Below are 24,198 nucleotides of genomic sequence, written 5' to 3' on the forward strand. Positions count from 1 at the left end.
ATGCATTGTTATATTTCATCATGGAGTCTAATTATCAAAACGGTATGCAAGTTGACAAGGTTTTGAAAGCAATGAGTGATCTGATTTTACAAGAATTAAAATCAATGAGGCAAGATATAAAGATGGAATTTTCAAAAATGCAAGAAAACATGGAAGACATGTGTTTAAAGCTTCTTGCAGAAACAAGGAAAGCTGAAACCATGAACAATAACGGGCAAGTTGAGAAAACATTGCAACCATTAACTGTACAGTCTGATACTGGCATTTGTGTTCAAGAAGTTTATTCAGAAAAAACATCAGTATTTCCTCATCTTGAAGCTATTAAAGAAAAAAATTTGTTGCCGCCGTGTAAAGAGACTTTCCTGACTGAGACTGATGACACAATTTCTCCCATGTTAAGTAATATTGTTCCTCAGTCAGAGAACGAGGGAAATGCCCTATGTAAGGACAAAGTTGTTGATTCTGAAAACGTAAATGAAAGGATACCACGTGTAGATTGCAAAGTTTCGCCTATTTTGCAGACTGAAACTGCTGGAACAATTGCTTCCTTGTCATATAATATTGTCGTCCACTCGGAGAATGAAGCAAATGCCACAGTTGAAGACGAAATTGTTGACTCTGAAAACTTAACTGAAAGAAACTCACATGTTGAATATAACATATCAGCTAAGGAACTTTCTGATAAAAACACAACGAATGGTGAAAACAATAAGGTGGAATGTTCTTCGACAATTAATAAAAATTACAAAAGAAAGCATTTCTGTTGCACTGTTGGTGGTAAATCCTATACAAAAAAATCAAGCATGGAAAGACTTTTAAAGACTCACATTGATATACGATTATATCAGTGTGAGGTTTGTTGCAAATCTTTTTCACAAAACAGCAGTTTAAAGCATCATATGAAAGCCCACAATGGAGAGCGCCCTTTTCAGTGCGAGATTTGTTGCAAATCATTTTCACAAAGTAACAATTTGCGAATGCATATGAAAGTCCACAGTGGTGAGCGGTCTTATGAATGTGAGGTTTGTTTCAAAGCATTTTCATGAAACACCAATTTGCGAATGCATATGAAAGTCCACACTGGAGAGCGCCCTTTTCAGTGCGAGATTTGTTCCAAATCATTTTCACGAAGTAACCATTTGCATACTCATATGAACATCCATACTGGAGAGCGCCCTTATCAATGCGAGGTTTGTTGCAAAGCATTTTCACAAAGTAACAGTTTGCACGCTCATATGAAAGTCCACAGTGGTGAGCGTCCTTATGAATGTGAGGTTTGTTTCAAAGCATTTTCACGAAACAGCCATTTGCGAATGCATATGAAAGTCCACACTGGTGAGCGCCCTTATAAATGCGAAGTTTGTTTCAAATCATTTTCATGCAGCAGCAATTTTAAGCGTCATTTGAAAGTTCACACTGGAGAGCGCCCTTATCAATGCGAGGTTTGTTTGAAATCATTTTCACGAAATACCAATTTGCAAATGCATATGAAAGTACACACTGGATAGCGCCCTAATTAATGAAAATTTTTTGTTTAGGTGATCACTTCTAAATTTAGATATGGCAATCATAATGTTTGACATAAATGAACCTTTTAAAGGGATATTTTTGGTATTTGTTTACATTCAAAGCTACAGTAAAATTAATATTAAAACAGCTAGCTCGTCAAGCTACTTTGGTGATCTGTTATTTGATGATCTGTTAATGATTGTTAGGTTTTGTTTTATTTCTAAACATTTGCAAAAGTTACGGTATTCAGTTTGAAATTTTTTAAATTATTGTTCTCATTTTGTTTTGATTTTCGTTGTTTGCAATGTTTTTGGATTCATGTGATGGTTTTTGTTATATGCATATTCCTTCTGTTCACATTCTGTTCGTTTTCTTAGCAAATAGGTCATAAGTAAAAACTACACCATGTTCAACTATGGAGTATCAGCAAGGTGGTAGACAATATGACATTGTATTAAAAGCATTCGGCAACCTTATTTCACAAGAACTTCTAAAACTCTCCACGATAAGATATGAAGATGGAAATTGGAAATAAAGAAAACTGTAGCTATGAATAATTCGATGAAAATCGGAGAAATGTTACTATTACATGTAGAATTTGACAATGGCGTTTGTATTCAGGTAGTTTGTTTGAAGAAGGCCTCTCTTTTCCTTATCTTGCAGCTATTGATGAAGGAGCTCTGTCGTTTCAGGAGTGGAAGACTTGGTATTTTGAGGATCGGGAGGTATGTTTGACAACAATAACACAATTACTCCCATGATAAATAACATTGGCTCTCAGTCAGAGAACGAAGCAAATGCCACATTCGAGGACAAACTTTTCGATTCTGAAAACTTAAATGTAAAGATGTTATGTCACATGTCGAATATAACATATCACCTAAGGAGTTTCCTGATAAATGCACAATGAATAATAAAAGAAATACTAGCAAGGTTAAGCGTTCTCCTCGATTTAGTTAAAAACTATGAAGTTTTTTCTTGAATATGCAGGGCTTAAGAAGCCCACATATTGAGTAAAACTAAGATGTTTATAATTTTGTTACACGTCTTACGAAACCATTTAAATATGCTAGCCAGACCAATCAGAGGGTGATAAGGTTAGTGTTGTGTTTTAGCATGACAATTATCCTACCAATTGGCATGCTTAAATGTCCTAGGTTGCGCGCAAGTTTAAGCTAAAAATTGCCATGTTAATAGCTAAAATACGATTTTTAGGCCAAAAATACTGGTGTTGATTTTGCGCCTCTGGTAAAAAATTTGAATTATGTTTTTGATGGCATTTTATGGATTGCTAGTCCAAGGCATACCAAAACTATGTGCAACGTTTAAAAACTCCCCATGCGGAATTTTTAGTAAATTCTCTATCCTATAATGAAACAAACAAGGCTTTCATGGCATTTTCTGATCTTTAACAGTTGCTGAACCATGAAGGTACCTTATTTTTTTTACTTGTTAATGTTAAAGTTTGGACTTGCTGAAGCTCTCCAAGTCAGTTTTCAGAAAATTTTTCACTTTTTCTTGAACGAAACAAGAGTTTATGAATTTTTTCCTTTCTTTTACCCTGCAGCTTGGGTAGGGATTTTCCCCAGGCTAAACTGGCCAAAGAAAAAGCCAAATTAGATATATATCTTAATCACTTTGACTTCGGCTTATTCTAACCTGTGGCTTATATCATGATTCTATAAATGGTTCTATGGTCTTTATGTATTATGTTCAAATATATGTTAAATTATTGTTTACTTTTTTGATGGCAAATAAAATCAAAAACCTGAATAAGGTCAATATTGCTACTTATATCGTTTCACAGAAATGAAAACTAAAGCAAACGTTTAAAAGGTTACACAGAAGTGTGTAAAAATAAGCAAAACATTTCGTAAAACTGGCCAAAGCGTCGCCTACTTCGTGTGACGTGTTAGTTCCAAAACATAGCAACTAAAGAAAAGCATCAGCGCCAATGATGGTCTTACTAAAGCGTCATAGGCTTTTGACGAACTAAAGCCACCAACAATCCTTTGTTTGGGAGTGATTTCTACGACTACTACAGGTGTCATTTGATAAGAACACGTGCTGGCTTTTTGTTATCTACCGTATACAGTTAAGATATTGTTTCAATTTTTTATTTACACTTTTATGTGGCCCGAACAATCTTAAATATCTGTTTTTCTTTTCCCCAATTCGAGTTTACATTTTTTATTCTTGAAGTCTAACAGCACGTTGCTACTCAAGCACAAACTACTGCTTTCTATGTTGATCGTCGTTGATAACTGTTATTAACAATAATATTATCAGCAATTCGAATTAATGCTTATCTTTCCACAACAGCAATGGATCGTGGACTTGAAAAAGTTGCGCAACCAACGAAGTACCAAATTTACATGAAAGAAACCCGAAATTGTTTCCCCCTGGTTCTACACATAGTGGTGCATTTTGAACCGCAAATGGTGCGAATTTAAAAAAACTCAAATTGAGCAATCATCTCAAAGACCCGCGTACACAGTTTATTTCGCTTTGCTACCTTTGCTTGGTACTGCTATTTTTCTGCTGCCAGATTAGTAATAAGTTTGAGAAGTCGCAGCGATTTAATAGTTTTGAAAGTAGTTTTTCTTAACGAACGATTTGCACTTTTATTTAATCGTGTATCGTGCCTTATTAAGGTGTTCTTATCTTTTCAATATAGCATTATAGCAGCACTTGCATAGTGACTTTGATGTGACGGTTCGCCGTAAAGGAAGCTGAGACTTGGCTTAAACATCTGCGTTTTACGTAACAGTGACAAGCACAAAATACAACAACAGGAAACAAACAATTATTTTATTTTTATTCACAGATGACGGATGACGTCTTTGAAGCTTGGTCTCATCTTTGGATCAGACGAAAGCATCCACCTTGTAAGATGTTTCGCCTTCCTGCTTTGAGGATCCTGTAAAATAAGGTAAAGTTAGATCATTACTTTGTCGGCTTTTGACGCATATTAACATCAATAATGCAATAGATTGTCAAGCATTGTCAACATCAAACCATCAGTTGAACTTCACGCACTCACCTTGAACTTGAGATCTGTTTTTGAGACCTCTCTCCTTATGAATGTGACGTCACCGCACAACTTTTCACGTAGGAGGACACCTAGAGACCATGTTGCTGAGGATAGCGCGTAGTAATAACCCTGCAAATGCAACAAGTTTGTTGAAATAAAGTTTTGGAATCTTCGACTGCTCTCATCACCGGGTGATAGATCTAACTTGATCACCTTGTTGAACCACACCAGGACGTAACATTCCGGGGTTCCAGAAAAATCTTTGTAGGGTTCCTCGCAAAGCAGGATTCCACAGCTGAAGTCGATCGACTTTGCCTCCCCAGTGTCGTCGTCTTGGTCGTTGTTCTCGCTTTTCATATCGCGATGAAGAACCCCGCACGAGTGAACGTGATTCATCGCTTCTACAATCTAAAAAAATCATAAAGAGCATTCTTCATTGATATGAAAATAATCGTATAGCATAATAGATATAATAATAGATAATATGAAATAATCGTATAATATAACGCTTTTTTGTGATACGCTTGGTTTGTCGTGCCTTAAAGAAGAACAATCTCACCAGCTTGAAGATCATGCGAGCGGTGTTTTCATTCATCTGTCCAACATCATGGGCACTTTCCCATAAGTCCAGGAGTTGTCTGGTCTTTCCAAAATCATGATGTAGGAATCTTTCAACTCGAACCACTCGTGAAGATTGTAACAAATTGTGATAAACTTTAATAATATAATTCTCTCATTTCCAAATTCCGAAAACCAAAAGTTCCATGGATTATAACGGTTTATGCTACATGCTTATTGTTTACATGACTTTCATTGTTACTAAGTTTTGTTGACTTGCGTTTTCTTTTGTTCATAAATGTGAAAGCTTTAAAGAGAATTTGAAGCAAAAAATCCGTTAAATACGAAAAGAATTACTTCCAATGCAAATTGGTCTTTGGTTTTACTGCAAATTTATGAGCTATGATCTTTCCTGCTTAAGTTGTAATATCAGCGACTGTACGTGGTGTCCAAAGAAATTGCTTCTGATTATCTGAAAAAAGTGAACAGCGGAAAGGTACCACAGCAACCTAATTAAAACATCACTTGTCGAAATATAGGCTAGTTTAACGAATACTTCTCCTCATCAATCAAAACAAACTTGGCTTTACCCTTTGCTTCAATTCTATCGCAAACTAAACTTATTCTTATAAAAGTGACGTAGTTGTTGCAGATAAAGAAGCAAAGAAATAAAGTTAAATACAAAAACAATTAACGCTTCGGCCTTTGGGTTATCATTTAGGGCCAAGCACTGGTGGGGGCCTTTTCAGTAATAAAATTATAATTTAAGCGCATATGTGCCCACTTAAGATTTATAAACTCCAAAATTTTTTGTGTGTCTAATTAGGCTCATCTCTGCTGCTGTTATTGTTCAATCGATAAAGAATTGGGCAACTAGACTAGGCTATACTTAAAATAACAGCGTCAGCATGAAAATATTAAAATACCGATAACCATCACTGTAATATTGCGATAGCAAGTAAAACTGTGCATAGGTAGCCTGTAGTGGCCCATTTAGGGTTGCGTTGAGAGGAAACAAAACGATTTAAAAATTGGTTCTAAAATTCCCGACTTGGCCTACCTCGCCAAAAATGCGCGAAATGGAAACGTTTTCTTTTTTCACCTCAAAGACTGCTTTGGAACGCTTTAAACCGCTATAATTTGGTGAATAAGTCAATTTTTGAATTATACATAAGTTTATTTTTTGCTCAATTATGACGCAATGTAACTGGCCAAATGATTAGTGGGGGGTCCTGCCCCCTACCCCCTAAATCCAGCCTTGCTGTGATGGAAGGTTATTATTCCAAACTTTTTCCTGATCGTATTATCAAGTTCATTTTTTTATAAAAGTTTAATGCAGAGTGGTTATAATATCAGGCTCACATTAAAGCGATCCAGCTTTGGTATTTATCGACCTTACACTGTGATGTCCATGGCCAAGACAAAAATGACACCTGTCAGAATAAGATTACACACGCCACAAACTCGACGCTACTTGACAGGTGATAGGTCACATCACAGAGATGGAAGGGAATTTGCTCAGGCTGCGCCCGAAAACGCAACTGCATCAGTGCAACAGAGTTGATATAACACTTGCTTGTTTTCAGCGGATCTGGTGGACAATTCTAAATTCTGGCGATACTATACAAAAAATAAGAAAATATTGATAATAACTGTTTGACAATCGGAACTTGCCCAAAAACTATGTATATACGCTAGGTCGGCAACTGGTGCTCGAGCGTTGAGAAATTGCCAACCTCAACTCAGGCGTAGACCTTTTATTGACTTTACTTACTCACTGCTAACGTTCGCCATCAGCTGCATTACAACTACAATACGATGAGTGGTGACTTCTCACAACAAGTGAACGAATGTGAAGTCACAGGCTATGAATGCTCACGCCGACGTTTCATTTACATTTGCGTGAAATTTCCAGCTGACAAGCGAATCGTTTGTAGCTCACTGCATGTTGTAAATGTGTCGTCATCATAAATAACCATAAACTGACTAATACATAATTAATACAGGGACTGGCCTCTGAAAGAGGATTCCTCTTTCCGAAAGTCCCGCTCCATTTGTACACCTACAATATGTACCCCCATTCTGTACATAACGTTATGGACCCATTTCTACTCATCACCATTAACCTTTGAGAAATGGAGTCTCTTACTTTTGTACTCCCATTTCAGCCTCATGTACCATATTGAAGAGTTACTACATCATACTTTTTTTATTACCACTTAACTCCATTCAGACGTTCAAGTCAGAGTGCAAAAGCACAAGAGACCTGAGAGACGTAATAGCTTAATCTGCTAACGAGTTTAAAAGTTACAAACGTTATTTAACATTTTTCTCTTTTTCAGTCACCTTTTATTAGCTTAACGCAAATGAAGTACGGTGTCATGTCGATGGATGTTGTAGCAAGATGTAGTACAACAAAAGCGCGTGTTGGGAAATTGTCTTTGCCACATCATGTTGTTGATACTCCAGTTTTCATGCCAGTTGGAACGCAAGGTACCTTAAAAGGTTTAACAACAAAGCAACTGGAAAAGATAGGAATCCAGATAATGCTGGGAAATACGTACCACCTCGGAAACCAACCTGGTGAAGACATTTTAGAAGAAGCAGGCGGTCTACATCAATTTATGGGTTGGCCGAGAGCGCTGCTTACGGACAGTGGAGGTTTTCAAATGGTCTCGCTTTTGAAATTATCGGAACTTTCGGAAGAAGGTGTCCAATTTGAACATCCACGCGACAAATCAATCATGATGCTTTCACCGGAGAAGTCGATTGCAATACAAAATGCCATTGGAGCTGACATCATCATGCAGTTGGATGATGTGGTGAGTAGCACTGAAACTGATGCCAAAAGATTCAAAGAAGCAACTCGTCGCTCGGTCCGCTGGCTTGATAGATGCATTTCAGCTCACAAGAGGAACGGAGACCAGTGTTTGTTTCCTATAATCCAGGGAGGTTTGGATGAAAGTCTTCGAAAAGAATGCCTCCATGAAATGACATCCAGGGTGGTGCCTGGTTTTGCTATTGGTGGTTTAAGCGGTGGCGAATGCAAAGATGATTTTTGGAAAATGGTGACCACTAGCACCGATGGGTTACCAGAAGATAAACCGCGCTATCTCATGGGCGTCGGTTATGCAGCAGATCTTATAGTTTGTGTTGCTTTGGGTTGCGATATGTTCGACTGCGTTTTTCCCACACGAACCGCAAGGTTCGGATGTGCTCTGGTTCCAACTGGTCAAATATCTTTGAAGAATGTCTCCTGCTCCAAAGACTTCACTCCCATACAAGAGGACTGCCATTGCACTACATGTAAATCATATACCAAGGCATACTTGTACATGTTGTTTCGAGCAAATCATCCTAGCGCCTGCCACATGGTTTCCGTCCATAATGTCATGTATCAGTTTAACTTAATGAGATCAATTCGAGAAGCAATCAAAAATGATAGCTACCCCCAGTTCATCAAAGACTATTTTCTGAAATTGTTTAAAACTCCTTTGAGTTATCCCTCATGGGCGGTTGATTCCTTAAATTCTGTCGGTGTTCGCTTGAAATAAACGTGCACCAAATTGTATGTATCCTTTCTACTGTTACTTTCAGGTTTTTTGAAATATGACATTACATTTACAGGCTCAAGAGTATATTGTACACAAAACATTATGATTTGTGTTATTTATTTTATACATCATACACGCATAGATATAACAATAATGATCGATCGGTGCATACAACGCAATAATTTTTGTAGGGCATAATTTTAGATGCCACACCTAGCGAAGAGAACACCAATGCTAAGCTACTTTCAAAATAAGACATTGCACAAACTTGCAACTCTTGAACTACAGTTTAAAGCAAAATCAACTAAATTTGCAGAATATTTGGAATTAGTAAGACAATAATAAACTTTAAGGAAGCAATGCAAGGGCATGGGCTGGTTTCTGGTGATTTGGTTACGTTCAACACAATGAGATTACAGTAGATTGGATACGTACTATACAGTTTAATGATATAGGTAATGATGTGGAACCCACAAGTTAACAATCCTTTCGTCAACTAATTTCAATAAAATTAAACTAAAAATACCCAACCTAGCAGGACAATATACTGTATCACAATAAATGGATTATAGAAATATGGGACTTACTAGGCTAGATCAATTGCAGTTAGTCAAAGGAACAAATTGAAATTTTTTAAGCAAGTTTTCAAAATTGGCAGAGACAGGAAATCTTCAGTATAATTTATGTTTATGGCATGATGATAATACGAATATATCTTGCTGTTACACTATTTGGCATATTCGTCGATGGTGGAGTGTTATCAGATAGGCATAGAACCATCGCTGTTTGATCCAAGTAAAATGCCACTGTTCTGTCAACATCTGGTTTCGTACAAGCCACTTTTTCCGATGTATCTCACCCACTTTATAACATCGTGGTCGTTGTAGTTGAGCTTTGGTTCAAAAACCTTCAAGTATCGAACCTTGAGCCCAGAGGGAGCGAATGGGACCTAAGCAGAAGAGTAAGTTAATGCTGAACTAAAGATACTTGTTATCTCGGAAATTAGAATAACTTCGTTTTGAAATATATCGTACAAATGTTGCAAGAGAGACGGCAAGTTTAACTATTCCATCACGACAAACAAATGCAATGTAAAGTTAGCAAACTGACTTCGAAGTTCATTGAAATCGGAGGCCGGGACCATTTCTTCTTCTCGGCAGTTGGAAGCAATTCGATCTCGGCGCTGATCTGAGACTCTTTCATCCCTGCCATGCGCTTCATTCTGTGGAAGACAGAAAGTCGGTATAAAAGTCCTGACTCGTAACGATCATCAGTGAATTAACAAACATATGAAGGTGAATGGGAGATCTTGAGAGGGCAGAATGTACTGAAAAAGCCCTCATAAATGACGCAACGAGTCTTAATAAGGAACTTACTTCCACACGATGGCGTTTTCACTCGCTTTGTACTTTGCCTTCCCCTTCATGCAGAGAACCTGCACCCCGCTGGTGTTGAGAGGAGTCGGAATGCGGACTTCGATCTTCTGAGCCAGGAGCGTCGGTTTGAAGCTCGACTTGAGGACAACCTGAAATGATTCGGGAAATTTTAACCGATGATATCTCCAAAAAGAAAAGTCACACGAGATTTTCCGCGTTTACCAGCATACTTCTGACTTTACATATTTGTTTACAACATGGCTAGAAATTAGCAGACATCAATGTGCAAACACAATGATGGTGTAATCACCAGCTATACAGCAGTTTAACTGGTGGCTGCTTTGGTCAGAAGGATTTGCACTGCGGCCATAATAAGCAAAAACAAGAAAACGTTCCTAACCTTCACTTCCATCTTAGAACGCCCGATGTCACGAACTAGAGGAATCACTCGAAATGGAAGACTGATATCCTTCGTCGTACGGTACCTGTGGCGTTGGAGCACGTTAAGTTAAAGAAGGGAAAAATTTAAGAAGACTAACACTGGCACTGGGATAAGCAAGGGGAGGGTTTTCACATTAAAACCCCTATTTTTCGCCGGCACTTTTCACGTGAAAAAGCACTGCAACTATCATCAAACGATCACGACCTTGCAAAACCCTCAGAAAACCTTGTGTGTTTGCAAAGAAGTGAGAGAAGATTTCGTTAAATTTACCTCATTAGCTCAAATTCTCCATCTGCTGGGATGAAACTGATGCTTCGTTCTGACTCAAACTTGCTCAGCTTAACACACTGGTGGAATGTGCAGTCATCGATGGCTATGGATGGCTTTCCACTGCTGTGATTCAAAAGCAATCTTCAATGTTATGTTATTGGAGTTAACTTACCAAGTTCTATGTACATTGCCGATATTATATATACTATGAACAGAGCATAAGTTGAAGAGGGAAACACTCGCGCGTGCAATCACCATTTCAAATTACATCTCTCACTTAATGATAAGGAGCATCAGACAAAACAAGACTAATAATTAATCAATGGAGAATAAAGTTCTCAAATCTTTTGTTTTGTAAAAATGAGAAGCATCAGCGTTAGGCCTCTGAAGTGACATTCACCTCTTTGTAAGGTCGTCGCCAGATCTTGAGGTTTTATCCAACACAAGCTTATCGTTCATCCCAAACTTGCACTCGGGCATCCCGCTCAAGAAGCTCTTCATCACAACCCGACCAGCCACGTGAGCGCTCAACACCTGGCCTGGAAAACATTTTCGTTGTTACTTCATCTATGAAAAATATCATCGCAAACATATGTTCTATGCCCGCTCCCAGACTGGGGTTCTTGTTAAACATTAAGTGACGCGACAAGTATACACGACAAGATTGTTTGGGTTTCAGACAACCAAACGCTATTTGGTATTATTACTAAGCCCATACGTAATTAAGTTATTATGATACATGGCTCGGTTTTGACTTATCCCACACTTCCAAAATGAATAACTTGCAACAACCAGGCAATCTGATAACTATCTAGACTGTGGTGGAACATAAGAACAGCAGAGAGTGAATTAGGTCAAACAAGATTGTTCTTGCTTTGATTTGGGGGAAAATCAATAATCATTTCCTTCCCTATATTAAGCACACAAGCTACTGCGTTATGAACCAATGAAAGCGTGGCAGGAAGGTCCTGGCCATGTTAATGAATAGGTCTACAATTGAACAAACAAGCAGCGTCTAGCAGAAGAATAAATTCGAAAATGCAATAAACACGACCCCACAACTTCCATCGAAAAGACAAAGCTGGATACATTGAGAAATTGTATTCACCTTGTGGGGACATGAGAAGGTTGACGCTTTCCAAAACATCGAGGAAAAGTTCATTTCTTCGATATTTTATCCCTTCTCGTCTCCAACCGATCTGCCCTGTGACTTGGGAGGTGATCTGGGTAGTTTCTTCCTTGGTCTAGATAAAAAGTTCATATAACATAAGCTCTTCTTAAACTTCTTCCATAGCTCAATAAAAATGAAAAACAAGTCGTTTTTCCAATCTTGGATGGAAAACAGAAACATAATGTCAGTGTGGGATGAGAGCAATTTGTCACGAAACAGCCAAAAACTAATGAAGTGAATGAACGACATCATCACAACGTAAAACGTTCACATGAACAATGTTTGGTTAAGACAAAACATCTGTGGAATACCTTGCTCCCTTGATATGCCTTCAGCCCCATATCTATCTAAAACCCAACATTGAGGTTGTGAATTTTGTTAACTGTGTGAACGACTTAACGGTGCCTACGGTATTAGCTCACATATTGTTAGACTTAGTTTGGTAAACTACAGTAAAGACTTTTATTTTTTTCGAATACCTGAGTTTTGATGCCTTGCTGGGTTATAAATGTTTTGAGAATTCCTGTGTCCGTCTTTTGGGGATATCCAAAGTCTAAAACCTCTGCACAAAACAATTTAAATACGTACTTTTTGAATATTTGTTTTCAATCAAAAGACGCAATACTGTGGCTACAGCCCACACATATTTTCTCAACAATCAACTAACATCCGACCGTGGCCACAGGCAAACAGCAAGTTACTTACCATCAAGTAATTCATAAATGAGAACAAAGTTGTTTTTAATATTTTCTTCATTAATTTTGCCAAAGTAACTCTGCATAACCTCAATCATCTTCATCAAGAACTCAAAGACCAAAACAGCGTTGACATTTTGCTTAGTAACCTATCATTCGAATGTTATAACAATTTATTGCATGCATGTGTCGTGCACCTACTAATATAAACATTTGAAAACTGATTACACAGATATCAAAATTCAGATAAATAATAAATCTCTTACTGCACAGAGCCAAATGTTTCCTCTTTTTGTGTGAAAGAAAGACGTTCTTGCGATGTTTGTTACCGGAGAACGCACGTTTTGGCGAGCGTGAATGACGTTTACACGAAAAGCATCACAGGCATTTCGACTGATAATATAAAATAGATAATAAAACAATATAAATAAAAAAGATAAAATCGATGAAAGAGTGAAATATACTACAGTAATAATAATAGATAGAACACTAACATAACAGAAACAGCACTGCTTATTATTTGCAGAGCTTTAAAACCTGGAGCAGCACAACAAAACACACAATGGAGTTTCAGAGAAAGTCACAGAGAAATTGACTGCAGACTGTTCATAAAAACTTACCCAATGTCATCCCGGTAAATTCGAGATATGAGGACCTCCCCCTTGTGGTTGTAGAGGAAAAGTCCCCCTATCATGCTCACTTCTTGTCAGTTAATTGCTTAGCTTAATCAAACTACTTTCAATTACCACATCCTGGAAGATGTATAGGGTCGGTTAGCCAGTGAATAAATCTAATATAAAATTTTTATCCAATTTAATGTGGTTTTTGCAGGTAGTAAGCATGATTCTTCTTCTAACTGCATACCAAATTTCTATTTACAATACTTTTTAAGTTCCATCGCATCAAACTCATCCACCACAGAAAAACCTGATTTTGGAGCCTAAAATTAAATTTTCATAGCCAGCACAAAAACTGTTTCATCTCACGACAGAAACTAGTTAGAGAGCCTTTTTTCGCAAACTTGCACATTAATTCTTCCTCTCTGTCAATTGAAATTTTCGCAAAGGAAACTTTTCTGCAAGTTTCATTTTTAATCACTTTTCTCTACTTGGGTCTGAATTACGTCGCGGAACCAATGTACGAAAAAGATTAATTTTGGTGAAATGCATTGTTATCGATAGCAAATTACACCACTTGATATCTATGGAGAAGTAGGATACGGTACAGGATATGTTTGAAAAAACATTTACATATGAATTTAAATGAACTATATTAAAGTAAAATATTTAAAAAGCACATTTACCTCCCCACATTGTCATTGAAAAATAATTGAGATGACATACACGTGACAACCATCTTTTGGATTTAGAATAAATCTTAGTTGTCGGTACGAAAAACATACAGAGAAAGCGTGCTTGACTGGTCAGCTGGCACGTACTGTTGGTTCTTAATTATTTCCAGTCGAATTTAACCCAGACGCAGTTATTTCGTTTAGCTTGTTTAAAGTAACCTGCAAGTTCCTGGCACACCTCTCGTTTTTGAGTATGTTAACCATCGTAGACCGAGTCTTCAATCACTGCACGACTGCAACAATTTATTAAGGTTTGTCTGTCATTTTCCATTGAAGATTGAAGAAAGTTTCGCAGATTAAGGCTGAATTTATTAATAAAACTTTTTCCAAAAATTTAATGCTAAAACCATCAGATGTTTATCTAATCACCTATGTTTAAAAACCCTCACCAATGAAAAAATGGCATAAACAGCAAGATTACGTGTGAAACTAAAAAAATTTTTTTTTCATGCACAGGTGGAAATTACGTAGACTGGATCTATTCCAAACAAAACGTCCCATGCAAAAAAGTTACAACTACTTGTAAAACTATCGACTAAATGTTGCAGTTTAATAGTATGTTATACAGGATAAAATTATGAATGTAATGGTTTAAATTTTGTTGTCGTATGTTAAATATAACTTGTTTTATTTAGGTTTGAGTCAGCAGAATGGTATGTTCTTCCATATACTGGCTTCCCGACCTTCTAACCTTACAAGATAAAAAAAAATTGGACACAAAGCCATGGCTATGCTTTGTCCTAGTTAAACGATACACATTCAATCGTCTAATGGTAATCAGTTTCAAAATTGAGCAACATCACTTCAAAATGTAAAAAAAAACAAATGAAAAATGTGGGCCTAGGCTATTTTGTCAGCTATATAATGAAAGACTATATAGCTTGTATGACAGGGATTTGCCGCACACAAAAGACCCTTATTAATGACTGTTCAGTGTTCGCTTTCACTTAGCCTCGTACATTCCGCAAATTAACTTTTGAACGTGCTTTTAGCCTATACAGGCCGAGTTACAAATGAGCCTATATTCGTGATTTGGTGAAAAGCTGTACCATTGCCGCGCTTTCTACTAATTTGTAGCATTTCTCAGAGTACTCATTCCGTAAATTAGCGTTGCCGTAACTCCAATTCAGAAATTGCCTCACAACGAAACAATCCGCTTTCAGATTTTCAACTAAACGGCCTAACAGGTTAGCCTACAGGTTGTGCGGTTCCGCACTGCAGCTAAGGGGGCTTCTTTGAAATTCGGACAATGGAGGGACACCCATGTCAGTATCAGGAAAAAGAGATTATTGCACCATGAATTCGGCAGCGTAGCATCATAAATTCCTCCGGTTTACGCTAGGCTATCAGTACAGTAGAGCTACCGAATAGCATAGCGACTTACCGTAACACGACGAATTGGCCATTACGGTCCACGCCCGGGATGGCGTTGACAAGCACCGTGCCAGTGGTGAAATCAGTCAACAACTGCCCCATTTGGCAGGAAAAATTAAAATTTTATTAAAATTTATCAGTATTTATTAAATTAAAATTTTATTAAAATTCAAATACTGTACTAACATAGCAAGATCCAGGCGTTTCGCAACGTTTAACTTCGGTATGGAATTTAAGGTATTTTAGAAGTCTAAACCATTATTTACGTATTTATTTGTTGGTAGTATGATAATGGCATAGTATGATAATTTTTATCCTGGGACTGAGGAAAGTCTTTGCCCAACTTAAACTCGGCGATGATTCCTTATCGCTTGAGCCTCGATAACCAAGCTAGCCTTTGTGCAAGTTCTAATTGTGGTTAATGCTTGAAGAGCATTACAGCGGTATAGTGCCACTGGGTCTCGAGCACAGAACACGAACCCTATTTATTGCGAACCCAGCGATCGAAACACTCGGCTGCCGAACCGTCGAATGATGTACAATCTCAGACAAAAAAGTAACACATTCTCTAAATAAGATCTATGCTGAAGATGGCACAGCAAGACGCACCATACATGAATTCACCCATTGCAACATAGTTTGCAATAACGCTAAACTTTGAAATGACTAAGCTAGAATGCCATAGTCTCACTACGGCATAAAGACGTCATAACGAATTTTTGCTCTGCGAGTGTTCCGTGCTGACTGGTCTGGAGAAATATGTTGTATGATCACAATTACGTTGTCGCAGCGGCGGCAACGACAACGTTGTTGTATGTATTGTTTTCTTGTTTGTAAGTTAAGTTGGTAAACTTATGAGTTTTTCCTAAACTCGAGAGCAATTTCTAAGGTTTTTGAGCGGAAAAATTAAGCTGAGTCATGCCAAACTTCTACGGCACAATGAGCAATACGAACAAGTTTGGCGCGACACCCCAACCTAATGCGAGAGCTTGAGCGCGAATCAAGGCAATAGCTACTACAATACTAGAGGTAATATACTAGATCTGCATAAACTATTAGAAAAAACATATGCTCATCAAGCTCGGAGTTATGAACTTCAGAGATCACTATTAACTTTTTTCAGTCCGATACCTTAACCACACCTCATAGAAGGCGGTACCGGCAAAGGTCTGAATCGGCGGAAAAGGTAATAAAAAGGATATCACACCAAAAGTTTTATATACAAGAATACATCTGCGAAAAAACTAAAAATAATAATAACGGATTAGCAACAACCAACTGAAGATTTCATTGACAATAATAGTTGGTTGAAAAATGAAGAAACCCAGAAACAATAATGTCGCACTGTTTTCATCCATTGCAAAGCATAGAACAAAATGTCGCGAAGTTAAGCATAGAAACTAAAACAAAGGTAGCGCGGTAGAATGGTATTTTTTGGAGATCACAACCAATTCTCATACAATTTCGTCTTTTTGTTTGTAACTCCAAAGTGTGAAGTGCATTGCAAACTGCATTGATTTAATGATTTTTTTTTTTGATTAAGATTTCTCATTTCGTTGAACTTTACAGTGGTTATTAACTATTGAAGATAAGGCTAACATATGAGTACAGAAAAAACAACTTCTAACAAAAACACTTAAATATTGACTAAGCGAGGAATAGGCTTAAAATGAATATGGAAGCACAAGTAATGGGAACTTTAGCAATAAGAATGATTTTGATGTAGAATTTACAGGCACAATAGAAATCAAACTTAAATCATAAAATGTTATACATGCAATCAAAATTATATCAATCATTATGTTAGTGAAATGATCTAGGCAACTGGCGTAACACTGTTAGTAATACAACAATCTTTTTGATGAATTTTCTTACAAAACCTATCTTTGAAATCTACACGTCATCAGTCATGTACGGTTATTCACGTAACGGTCAGGCTTGTAACTAAATTTGGCTACGAGAGGTAGCAAATGGTATCTCTGATGGGACCCAACAACAATTACTGTAGTTACATCGTATTATTCTAACTTATTTCTGATAAGGTCACACTTAGGTACAGGCCTGATTATGAACGAATCAATTACTTACAATTGTCAATTATAGCATGTCAATACAATTGTCAATTATAACATGCTATGGATTTAAAAAACCAGCAAGATAGAAGAGACCTATGTAGGCTTGATCACTTAGATTTTTCATGTTCAGCAGTTGTAGGTTTCTCATCTGGAAACGCTGCAGTGAGCGGTGTAAGACTGAAATGCATGATGTGCCGCTGGTATTGCTTGCTCTTTCGAAACTGATCGTCTGTGTTGTGCAGACGATCCAGTATTCCCAGGACACCATAGCATTGGTTGAACCTGATAAAGCAGGACCACTATGTTAGAAACAGCTGTTTATTTTGAACATATCATAGAAAAACGTAGTAACAGCCCTAGCATATAATGAGCATGTGCAATGTAACACAAAATTACAACAGCTTTTTCACTGTCACCAATGTATTTAAAAAGCTTGTGTTAAGTAAGTTACACAATACACAACTCACTTAAGATGGTGAAAGTCGTGCTGTTCCGGTGAAGGGAAGCTGGGGAAGTGGAAACCACTGTGAGAATTTGACGTGTTTAACGAAGCGATCGTAATCCATAACCACATTATTGAAACGTGACTGCCCAAAATTGTTGGCCCAAGCAACAACGGTAAAGTATTGCCAAACTAAAGTCAAAGATTAACAGAAATGGTCATGGGATGGTAGAACAACAGCATTCACGAACACACTTTTAAAAGAACCATTTAGTGTTTGTGCTTTCATTTGCAAACATAAGGTAAAATAAGTGTCATTATTCCCTTAATGGGGGCACTCACTTGGCAGAATCTTATGATATCAAAGAGTGTTTTAAGATACAATATCCAACTACAGTTTTTTTAAATGATAGTACACTACGCTATGCAATATGCTTACGCATGGTTAACACATAGCAAACAATAGCATACATATTAACGTTTTCCTGATATTTTCATGCCCCTTTCACTTCCTTGTAAAAAATTGCATGTCCCATATTTAGTTTAGTGTTTCACTTATCACACTTTGGAAACTTTAAATAAACAAAAAACTCACAATCTGTTCAATAGGATGACAATACAAGCTTGCTGGACCGTATGGAGCTGTAAATTCATGATGAATTTTGTGAATATGCTTGTATAGTTTTGGATGGTGAAATAATCTACAAATGTAACGGGATTCTAATCACCCTTCAAGAGAATTTTTAAACGTACAAAACAAACTTGGAAGAAAACTTATATGCATCTAAACAGTTTTTACAGTGATTTATGATATTTTAGCTTAGATATTGAATAAACATCCAACCAAGGGATTGACCTGTGACTATAGTAAAACATGACCTCTTCCAACAAAAGGCAACCAAACAAATCGATTAAAACCCGTTGAAACGTTGGAAGGTTTGGACCAAACTCCATCCCTCGCCATTGAAATACAGGGTACATCATTACAACTGTTACACCGGACCAGATTTGGTTGATCAAAACTATCCGGATACATTTCTTTAATTTATCCATTTCCACCTGAATGCAATTAGTAAAAATTTAATTAAGAAAGTTTTACTTTGTGACTACAAACTTTTGCAAAAATTCCAAAACTTTTCCTTTTACAAGTAAAGAATCATGATTCTGGTCGTTATGATGTGAAATATGAAATAAGATTTCTGGTTGCTCATTAACTAATCTAATTTAAAATAATATACAGGGTTATTAAAAAGGCTGTCACTATTTCACCGAGAAAAATCGTACGTTTAAAGCTATTTTTCACAGTTTCTTACTATCCTAACTTAAATGTTATAACAAAGTAGCCTTAATCTTACCAAAATCTACCTTCTAATTTAAAGTTAACTTCAATTACACCCTAAATAACTTAAATCAACTTTTTGCATACCCGTTCTCCTAACCTAACCACCTACCTTTAAATAGCTATAGGTTGCGTGACCTACGTGACCTAGTGAAATAGTCACTTTTTATTAAAAAAAGATATGTGCAACTAGTTTAAGAATTTAAATTTAATTTGTGATAATGGAATTTTGACTTGGTATATGTGTGTTAATAGACAGCAAAAATCATTTTAAGGAATTGTAATTACTGTAAAAGACATTTTCATTCCAATTCTTTCAATTTCATCATTTATGCAAAGAAGTCCATACCACAGTATCCTTGTCTTGCTGGATCTTGTAAACTTGTAAAAATTTTGGCCTTCCAGTTGCAGCCACATATATAAAGAAGGAATTGTACATCCAGAAAGGAATATATGCAGATGCTACTGTTCCTGCAAAATTATACAGAAAAGTGGTATTCATTAATTTTTTCTTGAAAAGTGAAATATTAACAAAACTAATACGGATGCTGTACATTTGGTCTTTAAAGGATACTATATAAAGCATTAGGTTTATGAATTAGAGGTGCTACCACTGTAATTACTTTGAACAAAGCATTAATGACACTTGCTCCTGTTTGGTGGACCTGGTGGACAGTCCTACATTCGGGAACTACTATATATAAGCTCAAAATACCAAATAAAAATATGTGACAATCAGGACTTGCATAAAGGCTAGCTCGATAAAGAAGGTACGAGCAATGAAAAATCACCATCGGGTTTAAGTTATGCAAAGACTTTTCTCAGTCTGAGGATAAAGATTATTATTCCATCCATGGTAATGCACACAGTTTCTATAGAGAATTAAAAACTTGTAACATGTTGTACTAGTAACAGAGCTTATTCAATATTTTGCAGTAATAAAATTTCATATATATAATTGGTGAAAAGTCAAACTAAAATTTCAAGCCAAGACAGTAATGCTGTGCTGTATATGCAATATGACACTAGTAAGAAGAGTTTTTTAGTTTTAGACAAGATCTTTTAATCCTATAATTTCGGTCCTCAGGGCAAGTCCATTTTACGCAAGGGTTACATAAACATTTCACCCTAAAACATGACCAACATTCATGAAACTTATTGTATGTCTTTATATCATGTACCAAATTGTCATGCCAATTTTCTTACGATTGTTATTAAGATAATACTTCAACATGTTAAGTAACGGTAGAACAAATTCCGCCTACATTCAAATAAATCACTTCCTCGTTATACATACTGACTAGATGCCTTGCAATGATTCACTTACAAACAGTAATTGTTTCAAATTGTGTTTCAGGCTATAATATTTATAATATTCTCCAATAAAATTGTTTCAGGCTTGTTTCCAACTGCAGCATGCTGCTAATAATGTTACATATCATACATAAAAACCTGTACTGTAGTGTTATAAACTTATAATACAGTATTTTAAGTCAGATGACTTAAACTCTTAATATAAGTATAATAGAATAATATAATGTAAGTAATATAAGTCTTTACATTAATTTAAGGACCAACCTGCAATGAAAATGAGTCGTTCATTATAACCAAAGAAAGCCAGAATTTTAAGCCAAAGGTTCTGCCACAAATCATGAGACAAGCCACAGATATGTTGCAAGTGCCTAAAACCGTTCACCAAAATAAAATTTAAAAAAAGCATTTAATTAAGAGAGTGAGTGTTCAAAAATTAGATTTTAGCTATTTAAGACTTTATTGGGGTTAGGTTTAGATTAGAAGGTAGATTTAGGTTAGGTTTAGGTTACTATGCTATAAAATTTAAGTTACGTTAACAGGAAATTGCAAAAATAGCTTTGAACGCATGATTTTTTACGGTGAAATAGTGGTACTTTTATTTAATGATTAAAGGTAAAAAATTAAAGTTATAAAATCTCACCATGTTAACGAATTTCTAGCTGCAGCAAACACTAGCAAAGCTGTTCCAATGATAAACAATGTGTACTTGATACTAGATATGAAATTGTAGATCTATAAAATAAATTTATGGTAGGATTTTAACTAAGTGCCATAAGCGACTTATGTAGGCCATCTTTAATATATTTAACAAAAGAATATATGAACATGATTATCTCGGCTACAGCTCGTTTAAATTTACAAACATTGCAAGCCTAAATATTTTACAAGCATACTGACCAAAAATATATTGCAAGATATAAAAAATATAGGGCCTGCATTTAGACTAGCCTTGCACTAAACAAAACTTTAATCTCATACGAAGTTGAACGAAGAAATGAAGTAGCGCTTACCGATTGCTTTATTCTCGACAAGTCCATATTCCTTTGCAATAATTCTCTCATTTATGAGCGCGACGCAGCTTAAATTTGCTAAATCGAAAATACAGTTCTGCATCCACCGCTCATCGCAACATCGCCAGAGATGTTTTGGACTTTGATATTTTGACGCGATGTCTGTTGTGATCACGTGACATGACAGGCAGGTTGCACTGTACTTTTCTGGCTTCGTGACAGCAATGGTGAAGTTATGAGTAAGCATCACTGACATCATGATGTACAGGCATTGGCAGCCTAATCAAATACACTTTGTGATTAAATGCTTTAATCGCAAAGTAGGCTAATATGCGGTAAGTACTTGTGAGCATTCACCATTTACTTCAATTGTGATGCATTGCGAAAATTAAATAAACGATGTCGACATGATTGAAACAACAATGCAAACAGACTTTACTTCGCCCAACACGTTTACAACTTAAATTAAAAAATGACCACGCAACTGTCAAGAACTGATTTTAAGATTGATAATTCGTAGTCGTGTGTGATTTATGCGCTTTAGTTGTTATTGTAGTAAGTGTTTTTTACAATTTTATAGTTTAGTTTTTTATTATTGTTGTTTTGCTATTACAAGGTTAGCACCTTTTCTCGCTCTCCGTAGTCCACGGCGGAAAATACAATAAATAAATAAAATGTTTAACGTAAACGCTTTCTGGTTTGGGTGGCAAAGATAAAAACATTTTCCACGTTTTTATCCTTCAGGACTGGAAACTTTTTCCAGCTCGTTGGTTCTTTATATCGTTGGTGTTATGCTTGTTTTAGCATGCTAAACCAAAGTTAGCAACATAGTTTCTACTCCCAACAATTAATGACGAAAATAAGGACTACAAAAAAATATCGCGACCATAAGTCTGTAAAACAAACATGTCAGCTCGGTGACAAAGTGTTAGCGTGCCTGGCTCGTAAATATGCAGGTCGGGTTCGTTTCCGACTTGTGCTACCTTTGTAATACTCTTGAGCAAAGTATGAACGCTCTTGCTTTAAAATAAAACATATTAAAATTGTGTAGGCCCTTCCTACGGACCTTGCACAGAAAAAATTCGGTAACAGGGAACCGGGTATGGCAATCATCGCCGAGTTTTAGTCGCGTAACGACTTTCCTCAGCCCGAGAATAAATATTGTGATACCAAACAAACACAATAGCCTACATGGCGACCAGAAATAGAAAAATCGGTGAAAAATCACAAAAACCGGTTACAAAATATAAAATATTATGTCGATAAAAAACTTAATTAGTTGTCGCCATCAAGGTTTAACTATGGGAAAACCACTGGTATGCTATATAGCCAAGGTCTATTCTGTACTAATCCAAATCATTTAAAATACTGTACGTGCAAGCTATGTGTTGTGTAAGTTAGAATAGTGTTTGCAATAAATGCCTTTAATAGCTGGTGTTTATTGGCAATCAAATTTCGCTTTAATATTTACAATTACCTCATATGGTTCAGACAAAGGAAATTGTTATGTGTGTTGTGTTTACAATTTCTCAACTTTTCACTACTGTATTTGTAGAAGTGTTTTAATTTATCGTCCTTGTCAGTATAGCTCCAGTCTGGAATGCAAGCTTCTTCTTTGTGGTGTATTCAATAATTTTAGTGTAACTGAAATGCGCTGTGGTGTCAATAACAGAAACATTTAAAGTATTAGTGAGTCGATTGTCATGCTGTTACGTGCCACCTGCCACAATTATAAACATGTTGAAAAATGCTGTTACGTCATATTCTTGTTTACGCACAAGTTATCTCACTTAAAGTTTTGAATCACATGTTTTCTACTGATTAATACAGGCAAAAGCTTACACTAGAGTTTACCAAACTAAACCAACCAAACATTTTGAGAAACGAACGAATTCTGAAGCCAAATATCGATTTACTGGGAGAAACTCTCTCACCCAGTTGCGGAAGTTTTTGCCGCACTAGGTTATCACTCAGTGGTGATAATGAAAGTAAATTTTGTGATCAAGCAGCGTAAGCAAGATATGACGCATCAGATGACGTGAGGGTTTTTTTACCAAATAATGGGAATTTCAATGTTGATTAGATAATATTTTTGTATTTATTAGTACTGCATTTTATGGCTTAACCGTAAATTAAGAGTAAGTTCAAATAAGTTCCGTCAATTTTATGCATTGCAGACTACTATAAACGTTGTTTATACTTTAATATACCTGTAATAGGAAACCCGAGGTTTTAATAATTTCACTATACTACATATCTCTTGAAAATTGTTCATTCAATTAACTCAGACAGGTAGGTAAAAGCACTCTTCTTAAAAAGATTATAACAATGCAACTGCTCAGGACAATAAAATACCTAGCCTACTTTCCACTAAGCTTACGATATGTAGTAGGTTTATCTCAAAAAACTTTTGGCGGTCTTATATTGTAACAACAAATTAATATTCAAAGATACTTCTGCATTCTGCAGTTCTGTATTTAACCTTACAATTTATAAATTTCACTTCATTTAGGCTTGCATAAGTTTTGTTACTAAAAGTAATTCTGTAAACTGACGCACAAAAATTTTCCTTTGATTTTTCATTTTTACTGAAAAACTATGTCAGTAGGCCTATATCGCAATACTAATACTGTACCCGATACGCTTTTCTAGCCTCAGCAGATTCCAATTTGTAGACGCAGAGT

General features: G+C 36.3%; 4 protein-coding genes and 1 long non-coding RNA gene across 6 annotated transcripts; 3 read left to right on the forward strand and 2 right to left on the reverse strand.

The window, feature by feature from the left end:
- Positions 1-16: 16 nt before the first annotated feature.
- On the forward strand, positions 17-1,097 carry LOC143473179 (uncharacterized). Its single transcript, XM_076970056.1, has one exon. The coding sequence runs from the start codon at positions 21-23 to the stop codon at positions 1,044-1,046; it is 1,026 nt and encodes a 341-aa protein (XP_076826171.1). The 5' UTR covers positions 17-20; the 3' UTR covers positions 1,047-1,097.
- A 411-nt stretch (positions 1,098-1,508) lies between these two features.
- LOC143473180 (uncharacterized) lies at positions 1,509-5,464 on the forward strand. 2 transcript variants are annotated; one of them, XR_013120466.1, is made up of 4 exons: positions 1,509-2,052; positions 2,131-2,234; positions 4,337-4,441; positions 4,502-5,464. It is a non-coding gene; the product is annotated as an uncharacterized LOC143473180 (long non-coding RNA). The 2 variants fall into 2 exon arrangements; XR_013120467.1 differs by lacking the exons at positions 1,509-2,052; positions 2,131-2,234 and adding an exon at positions 3,819-3,950.
- A 1,959-nt stretch (positions 5,465-7,423) lies between these two features.
- LOC143460820 (queuine tRNA-ribosyltransferase catalytic subunit 1-like) lies at positions 7,424-8,672 on the forward strand. Its single transcript, XM_076958463.1, has one exon. It carries the CDS (start codon positions 7,468-7,470, stop codon positions 8,653-8,655), a length of 1,188 nt encoding a protein of 395 aa, XP_076814578.1. The 5' UTR covers positions 7,424-7,467; the 3' UTR covers positions 8,656-8,672.
- Positions 8,673-8,755: 83 nt separating this feature from the next.
- Positions 8,756-13,388, reverse strand: LOC143460812 (AP-2 complex subunit mu). Its single transcript, XM_076958450.1, has 11 exons — positions 13,230-13,388; positions 12,876-13,002; positions 12,620-12,758; positions 12,394-12,476; positions 11,852-11,987; positions 11,144-11,282; positions 10,744-10,866; positions 10,432-10,516; positions 10,032-10,180; positions 9,766-9,877; positions 8,756-9,604 (listed from the first exon to the last, which is right to left on the reverse strand). Exons 1-11 carry the CDS (start codon positions 13,301-13,303, stop codon positions 9,470-9,472), a joined length of 1,302 nt encoding a protein of 433 aa, XP_076814565.1. The 5' UTR covers positions 13,304-13,388; the 3' UTR covers positions 8,756-9,469.
- A 3,147-nt stretch (positions 13,389-16,535) lies between these two features.
- LOC143471381 (fatty acid hydroxylase domain-containing protein 2-like) lies at positions 16,536-23,044 on the reverse strand. Its single transcript, XM_076969845.1, has 8 exons — positions 21,515-23,044; positions 21,145-21,236; positions 20,769-20,872; positions 19,540-19,661; positions 18,708-18,910; positions 18,447-18,552; positions 17,877-18,043; positions 16,536-17,691 (listed from the first exon to the last, which is right to left on the reverse strand). Exons 1-8 carry the CDS (start codon positions 21,563-21,565, stop codon positions 17,517-17,519), a joined length of 1,020 nt encoding a protein of 339 aa, XP_076825960.1. The 5' UTR covers positions 21,566-23,044; the 3' UTR covers positions 16,536-17,516.
- Between the last annotated feature and the right edge of the window lie 1,154 nt (positions 23,045-24,198).

This window comes from Clavelina lepadiformis, chromosome 1 (assembly GCF_947623445.1).
Source record: "Clavelina lepadiformis chromosome 1, kaClaLepa1.1, whole genome shotgun sequence".
Lineage (NCBI taxonomy): Eukaryota > Metazoa > Chordata > Ascidiacea > Aplousobranchia > Clavelinidae > Clavelina > Clavelina lepadiformis.